We start from the raw sequence: 8,441 nt of genomic DNA on the forward strand, positions 1-8,441 counted from the left end.
GCCCGCACAATCCCGACGGGGGCCCGCACAGCCCCGGCGGGGACACACACAACCCCGACAGGAGCCCGCACAATCCCGACGGGAGCACGCACCGCCCCGGCGGGGACACACACAACCCCGACAGGAGCCCGCACAACCCCGGCAGGAGCACGCACCGCCCCAGCGGGGGCGCGCACCGCCCCGGCAGAGACGCACACCGCCCCGGCGGGAACACGCACCGCCCCGGCGCGTCGACGACCTCCTCCTTCCTCCCTTCGGCGCTTCGAGGGATCGGCGAACTTCGCCCGGTTGTCGCGTAAGCTGGGACATCGTTGATCGCTTCGCGTACGCGGGCCCCGAGTACGTGCGCGTGCCATGGTTTACGCTTGTATGGTGCGGCGGGGGCGCGGACCACCCTAACGTGTCGGCGACTCCCACCTCCTCGTACCGACGCTACGAGGGACACCCACGCGATGTCTCGTTAGGTCACACGATGTTGATGGCTTTACGTACGAGGCCCGAGTACGCGCGTGCGAACGTGGGCGAGACGTGGTTTTTAGGCTTAGAAGGAAGTTTACGCCCAGCCATGGTTTATACTCGGTCGGATCTCTTCCATAATAATAAACATGACCAGAGTCGTGTATAGTAGTGAGTACAGTATTGTGTAGAGAGTGATGAGACGAAAGACTGATCCACGTGATTGTGAAACGACGTCATGTGCCCGCCTAGACATCCGCCTGTTCATCCACAATGTAGAGGTGGGGGGGGGACGTTTACCATGAGGGGGATGTCTATCACGCTACAGCGGTCGTTATGCTGAGGTGCTGCTGAGCGTGTGTTGTGGCTCGGTGCGCGCGAATACGTACGTGGGATAGTTGGTGCAGTATGCACTGTAGTGGTCGGTTAGCTCCTGTGTGTAGCTCACAATGCACTTGGCCATTTCAACGGGATCTTGATCGCAAGCTTCCAGGTCTTGCAGCAGAAAACTGGAAGAGAGCAGTAAAAAAATGGAGAGAGTACATTGCAATAAAAAATTTGTATTGATAAATCTATATATCTATAAATCTTTTTTTTTACTATTTATGACTGCACAGAGCAATAATTTAAATCTAATGTTCTATCAGTAAGTGATATTACGCAGCTTCCACGGTTACAATTATATGAGTGTTTACGTATGCTACAAATTATCAATCGATTCTTTTTGTTCATTATAAACAAGAAATAACTAAAAAATCTGCTTCTAAAATAGATGGTAAAGTTTGCCTAGCTTGTGCAGCAATCACGGGGCATCTAATGAGTCATGACCAATACAAATTAGTATAATCCATACTTAACTGTAAAATAATGCTGAATATTACGATATAATTCTTCTTTAAATGCTTAAAATTGTTTTGTCTCTTAAAGCTTAAGCTGAGTAGAGATACTCCTCATAAGATGTACTACATTTCTACAAAGGGCTGTATTTTGTGATACCTGTGAAAACTATGGATATCCTCAATGTTGCCAAACAGCGCACACACATCCTCTGGATCTATCCTTATATCCTGACTGTCATAAATGCTGGTCAGATATCCCTAGTAGATAGATAAGAAAACACATTTCACATATATACAATCGCGGCTAAAGTACCAGACTGCAAACGATTCAGCAAATTATAGTCTTTTGTCCAGAAGTAGTAAATATTTTTAATTAGGGGAATTTTTTAATAATAAATTAGGGGGAAATTGCTTCCCAGAGCAATAATCTGGTTGAGGCAGTGAAATCATAAGATGCATCAATGCTGACAATTGCACTTCATTCCCCCTTCACCTCCTCCACCTCATTATATTGTTTCTCTTCAACTGTTCACCACATATTTTCCCTCCTTCTCACCTTCATCCCTCTCCTCGTCTTAGTATACCAAATGATCAACGATCTAATGATAACAACAAATTCTGAATAGACGATTGCAGGAAAGCATATGCACGAACGTCTTTGATACCCAAATGATCAACAAACTAATGATAAGGCCAAAACTAAATATATGTGTGGTTACCGTTACATGCCGGAAAAAAATAGGGTAGGTAGGTAGGAAAAACATTTTATTTTCTTGAAATATTTTATTTACGAACCATGTCCGAAGGATGTGCGTTGTGCCTTTTGAAGCAGAAACTGTCATTTTTTGCTAAATTTTTTTTTTAAATTTTGATTTTTTTTTACTTTAAAGAAAATTGACAATTAAAATGTTTAGGGTCGCTGGGAATAAATAGGGTCGGTCGGGAAACCGTAACCACACCTATATTTTGTTTTGGCCTAACAACAAATTCTGAATAGACGATTGCAGGAAAGCATATGCACGAACGTCTTTGCTAGTCATAAGATTAACAAACTACCGATAACAAGAAAATTGTGATTCGCGGGCGAGTTAGAGAGAAAACCGCACATACTTCGATGAAGGCCTTGCACGTGTAGCTACTGCCGTCCACCACTCTCTTCTTTGCTATGAGCAAGATCTTCTCAAACAGGAAGAGCTGTCGTAGACCCTTTGCTCCAACCATCCTAAACTCTCCCTGTCGTATTAAATCCAACATTATCACAACGGTTCACTGACAACGAGAGGGTAACAGTCAACCCAGTAGTTCATCTATGACAAAATGCTCTTTCCCAAGTCTCTACAGCCAGTCCAGTAGTATTCTAGTTATTCTAGTTCCCAGTAATATCAGAGTATTCTAACATTCAATCCAGTAGTCCCTTTTTTAGATTGCTACAGAGCATTCTAAAAAATGCTCATTCGCAAGCCTGTCTGTGATAAGTAGTAAGTATATGAGTAGTAATAATGTTTACCTCCAGCACAAGCTCTCCGTAGGTTGTCAAATCCGCGCCCTGCCGGATAAAAACATTCACCGATAAATACCATCACGTAAACGAACAGCCGAAGAAAGACGGCGATGCAATTACGTTACCAGGAGATCACACAAAATCGCATGCGCCCGAACACACAAAGCTCTCCAGCTACGTTTCACGTGTCGCTGTGGCTGCAAACTCACCCTGGAGCTGTTTGTTACTCACCCTGGAGCTGTGTGTTACTCACCCTGGAGCCGTAGAGTTGACTCTGTATCTCCTGGACGCGCACGGTGTGCTCGTGCTTACGCTTCATCTCGTTGATGTGTTCCCCGATGTTCTCCATCGTAGCGAGCGCCTGAGCGATCGTCGCCATGCCCTCTGGGTTGTCGTCATCGTCGTAGCTCGTCAACATGTTCTGTAATAGTGCAGCCCCACGTTAGCGCTAGTCCGAGATAAATTATGTGGCCACCTTTTTGGCTTTGGCTTATGTGGCTACGTTCAGCAATGCACCAAATACCAAGAGATGTCCATTCTTAATAACTAATCAACATGGTAAGCCATAATATCGTACGAGAATGGATGAGAAATTTTGAGAAAAAAAGTTCGAAGTTAATATATTAATTCGATTATGCTTCACTGAATGCTCAGAATGCACCAATTCTAGTCCAACATTTTTGTGGCCAATCAGACGTCCACCTGAACCACTTAAAAATTATGGATCTGCTAACCACTTTCTTACTGAGGCTAACAGTTAAAAAGAAATAGTCAATGAACAAGCAAACCATGTTAAATAGACATAACACAGATTTCGTAGAACAATTCAAATCGAGATGTCTACGAAAAGACCCTAAAACAGAGCCTAAACAGTATCTGACTGTTATTCAAAGATGTTTTCTATTGGGCAACATTCGTGCAACGTTAAAAAATAAAGCTGAAAAAGCTGAACTAAGCTAAACAGAATCGTTACCTTGAGAAGGAGGTGATACTTCATGATGCGTTGCACCGGCTTGAGCAGGTACGAGCCGAGAGGCAACATGTGGCGTAACCGTCGCTGACAGCTGTAGAAGAAGCTGGCCGTCTCGTTACGGTTCATGCACTTACACAGTGCAGCCATGGAACTGAGAAGCAAAAAGTGTTTTGTGATTAATTACCATACCAATTAAAACGCGCAGCAAGTGCATGTATATATGGAGGGGGGGGCTCATATTTGGAACGTAATACGTTCAAAATTTTGTTCGTAGGTCAGTTGTTCGGAACTCTGAACCCGATGGCTAGATAAGCACGGTAGGGTCCACAAGTGTTTCAAATCTGAAGATCACAAATGACCAAGCTAAATTCTAAACCTTGGCCAAATACCTTAATATTAGTTAAGCTATTGTATAACTGCATAAAATCAAAATCAAATGTGATAATAATAACTTTTTCCATTAAAATTACAACTAAATTGTGGCTAGTCATGCATTTCAAATGTCTATATTTTAAACATTAGGCCAAAAAGGTTTCCTTGTTCGTTTGGTAATATTAGGCTGATCAACTGGGAATGGGGAGGGGTGGGAACGTGCTATGGTTGCAAAGATACGAACCACAATTTCCTTCCTCAAAATGGCTACGTATCCAGGATACCTAATATATAAACCTGTAAATCATTATAAACAAATTATAACACTAACAAAATGACAGGTTTGACAATAAACTTTAAGTTTCCACTGCAATTGCCCTCCCCTTCAATTCATGACATACAGTGCAAATACTTGTGCCAAATAGTGAAACCTCTTCTAGCCAATGAGATTATGGAAGTAATGCTCAGTCTGTGGAAGCTATACGTGCTATATATACCAGCTCAGGTGGGTGTGCACTTATAGAGGAAATTGACCTGCCTGTGAGTTTACACATTCTCTGCATGGTAAGTTCAGATCTAGATTTTTCATAGACTCGTATGGTATGGTACAGAATGGTATATTAATGTAATGATGCTACTGCTGCTGCTACTACTACTACTGATGATGATGATGATGATGATGATGATGATGATGATGATGATGATGAGGAGGAGGAGGAGGAGGAGGAGGAGGAGGAGGAGGAGCAGAGAAGGTGATGGAGATCAAATGAAGAAGGTCATGGAGGAGGAGTAGGGGGCAGGAGGAGGAAAGGAGAAGGTAATGGAGTATGGGCAAGAGGAGGAGGGGAGAAGGAGGGGAGGAGGAGGAGGAAGAAGAGGAGGAGGAGGAGGAGGAGGAGGAGGAGCAGAAAAGGTGATGTAGATCAAATGAAGAAGGTCATGGAGGAAGAGGAAGAGTAAGGGGCAGGAGGAGGAGGGGAGAAGGTAATGGAGTAGGGGCAGGAGGAGGAGGGATGAGGAAGAGGAGGAGGAGGAAGATGAAAATAACAATAATAACCATTAACCTTAATACACACTGTATTATTAGATTAAACAATACTACTGAACTGTTACGAAGCGATTAACAACTGCCTTAAAATGGATAACCAAGCAAATAGGGTCATTTATTATGTATACACGCGACTATAGTCATATTCCATGCACAGCCCGATGTCTTCATTTCAGAATCCAAACTAGTTTGTACTCTCCTACTGTCACCTCACACATTACCATTAGTGTGTGTGTGCTATTTCAGCGTGTGCAGGGCCGTAGCTACCATTAGGCAATAGGAGGCAAATGCCTCCTACAAAATTTCTCAAAAAAAAAAAAATTACGAGAAACAAAAATTAAAGAAACAAAAATATCAATTAGATAAATATATCGCGAGAATTAATTAGATGACAATGACAAACAGATAGTATTGGCTTCTGGGGCCCTTAAGCGGGCCCCATACCCCACGCCCTATTGGCTCGCTTAATTCGCTCCTTGTTCTTTAACTCACAACATTTGCCTCCTACAAAATTTACCTCTGGCTACGGCCCTGAGTGTGTGTAAACCCGTAGTATAAAGTTGCTAGGTAACCGCCTATTTGAGACTCCAGAAATTGACAACGCCAAGCACACTCGGCACACTCCGAAGCAGCAGGCTGACCTGTATGCCCTTGACACAAGCGAAGCTTGGCGATACACGGACCGGCGAGCACAGCACACGAGTGGACCACAAGCAAGTCGGTGATCGACATCAGGCATGTCGATGCGTTCTACTAGTGGACCAGTGGACGTGCGGAGACGCAGCAAAACCAAGAACGCCGTCCATCTAGAATACCTCCCCGACACAGCGAAGGTGCGTTAACTTGTGATGTATGCATATGAGGTGCGCACACACGCATGCACGCACGCACGCACGCACGCACACACGCACACACACACACACACGCACGCAGGCACGCAGTTACTAACTGACCTAAAAGGACTCCACGTCACCCACAGTCATTGGTTCAGGAGTGAACCTTCTTGTGCTTTGACTTGATGCAAACTTCTTCTTTTAAACAGCTACTTCATATTCGAACAGGCGCTATAAATGCTAATCATGGTAACGATAATCTGTTGGAATTTCATAACCGATCAACGGTCACACTCGACCAATCGATGACAATCGATGACAACAAGTCAGTCGTGCGGATCGTGAACGCACGATCTCTTGCCTCGTAGGTTCTGAACCTCAGCGGCGCACACCTGCGACCAGACGCCTTCAAGTTCCTGAAGCGCTACAGCATCACGGGAGAGAAGCTGCACACATCCTCGTTCCGACTCCTGCACACGCTCGACCTGTCAGAGTGTCGGTTCAGCGAGGCCGACCTGTGCAACATGTGCGAACGATGCGGCATGCTGCGAACACTGCGTCTCAACTGGTGCCAAACCTGGGATAACGGCACCGGACTGCTACTAACGAGTAAACTACAGGTGAGATATGAGTAAACTACAGGTGAGATATGAGTAAACTACAGGTGAGATATATGAGATATGAGTAAACTACAGGTGAGATATGAGATATGAGTAAACTACAGGTGAGATATGAGTAAACTACAGGTGAGATATGAGTAAACTACAGGTGAGATATGAGTAAACTACAGGTGAGATATGAGTAATCTACAGGTGAGATATGAGTAAACTACATGTGAGATATGAGTAAGCTCCAGGTGAGATACGAGTAAGCTCCAGGTGAGATGGGTGTGGGGCATCGCCTCCGCATAGGTAAATGCAAGGATGTCGGTGTGTACGCGGCGATTTTCAATTCATGCATGCATATCTATCTAAAAATCATCGATTCGAGCTCGCTCGAAGCCTCGAACGCTTTTCTTTATGACTCCTTTCCAGTTGCACCTATTCTCCATAGCTTTCTGTATATCTCTCTTTGATAGATCTGTGTCAGATAAGTCTGAAAAAACCCAAAACTCTCCCTATCGTGTACTTGTATCCTTCTTGTACACAACTCTTCCTATAGTTTACTTGTATTCTTCTTGTACACAACTCTCCCTATTGTTTACTTGTACCCACCTTGTACACAACTCTCCCTATCATTTACTGGTATCCTTCTTGTACACAACTCTCCCTATCGTTTACTTGTATGCTTCTTGTACACAACTCTCCCTATTGTTTACTTGTATGCTTCTTGTACACAACTCTCCCTATTGTTTACTTGTATGCTTCTTGTACACAACTCTCCCTATTGTTTACTTGTATGCTTCTTGTACACAACTCTCCCTATTGTTTACTTGTATCCATATACAAGTAAACAATAGGGAGAGTTGTGTACAAGATGGATACAAGTAAACAATAGGGAGAGTTGTGTACAAGCCCTTCTTGTACACAACTCTCCCTATAGTTTACTTGTAATCTTCTTGTACACAACTCTCCCTATCGTTTACTTGTATCCTTCTTGTACACAACTCTCCCTATCGTTTACTTGTATCCTTCTTGTACACAACTCTACCTATCGTTTACTTGTATCCTTCTTGTACACAACTCTACCTATCGTTTACTTGTATTCTTCTTGTACACAACTCTCCCTATAGTTTACTTGTATCCTTCTTGTACACAACTCTCCCTATAATTTACTTATATGCTTTCTGACTGTCTGCTGCAGCACGTCATGTATGCGCACCAGCACCTCATCAGGCTGGAAGTGAGAGGCATCCTCATAGAGCGCTACTCACGCTTCCTCGCGCGCATGGCCCGCAAGCTCGAACACCTCGACATGGGGCGCACCCTGCTGGCGGCGAAGCTGCCCGCGACCCGCGGGGATGGTCGCCTGCGCTCGCTGTCGCTGCGCGGATGCTGGCGCCTCGACGACCGCATCCTGCGCAGCATCGCGCGCTGCGCGCCGCTGTCCGGCCTGCGAAGCCTCGACGTGCGAGACACGCCCGTGACGCCGGACGGCGTGGCGGCGTTCAGCAAGCGGTTTCCTGACTGTAGCGTGCAGCACGGCCTCTTGTACGGCCCGGCGGGGGCGCGCACAACCCCGGCAGGGGCCCGCACAACCCCGGCAGGGGCGCGCACAACCCCGGCAGGGACGCGCACAACCCGACGGGAACGCGCATAACCCCAGCGGGGGCACGCACAACCCCGGCGGGGGCGCGCACAACCCCGGCAGGGACGCGCACAACCCGACGGGAACGCGCATAACCCCAGCGGGGGCACGCACAACCCCGGCGGGGGCGCGCACAACCCCGGCAGGGACGCGCACAACCCGACGGGAACGC

At 45.9% G+C, this 8,441-nt stretch overlaps 1 protein-coding gene across 1 annotated transcript; it reads left to right on the plus strand.

Annotated features, from left to right (window-relative positions):
* Positions 1–4,660: 4,660 nt before the first annotated feature.
* Positions 4,661–8,281, plus strand: LOC106812585. The gene is made up of 4 exons (XM_014816491.1): positions 4,661–4,705; positions 5,750–6,022; positions 6,391–6,642; positions 7,826–8,281. The coding sequence occupies exons 2-4, from the start codon at positions 5,927–5,929 to the stop codon at positions 8,279–8,281; spliced, it is 804 nt and encodes a 267-aa protein (XP_014671977.1). The 5' UTR covers positions 4,661–4,705; positions 5,750–5,926.
* Positions 8,282–8,441: the final 160 nt, after the last annotated feature.

The sequence above is a fragment of the Priapulus caudatus genome, unplaced genomic scaffold (assembly GCF_000485595.1).
Source record: "Priapulus caudatus unplaced genomic scaffold, Priapulus_caudatus-5.0.1 Scaffold664, whole genome shotgun sequence".
Taxonomy (NCBI): Eukaryota; Metazoa; Priapulida; class Priapulimorpha; order Priapulimorphida; family Priapulidae; genus Priapulus; species Priapulus caudatus.

Coding starts and splice junctions, on each gene's coding strand:
- LOC106812585 (XM_014816491.1), top strand. CDS start 5,927: ATGTCGATGCGTTCTACTAGTGGACCAGTGGACGTGCGGAGACGCAGC. Junction 6,023..6,390: donor ACCTCCCCGACACAGCGAAG/GTGCGTTAACTT, acceptor CTTGCCTCGTAG/GTTCTGAACCTCAGCGGCGC. Junction 6,643..7,825: donor TACTAACGAGTAAACTACAG/GTGAGATATGAG, acceptor TGTCTGCTGCAG/CACGTCATGTATGCGCACCA.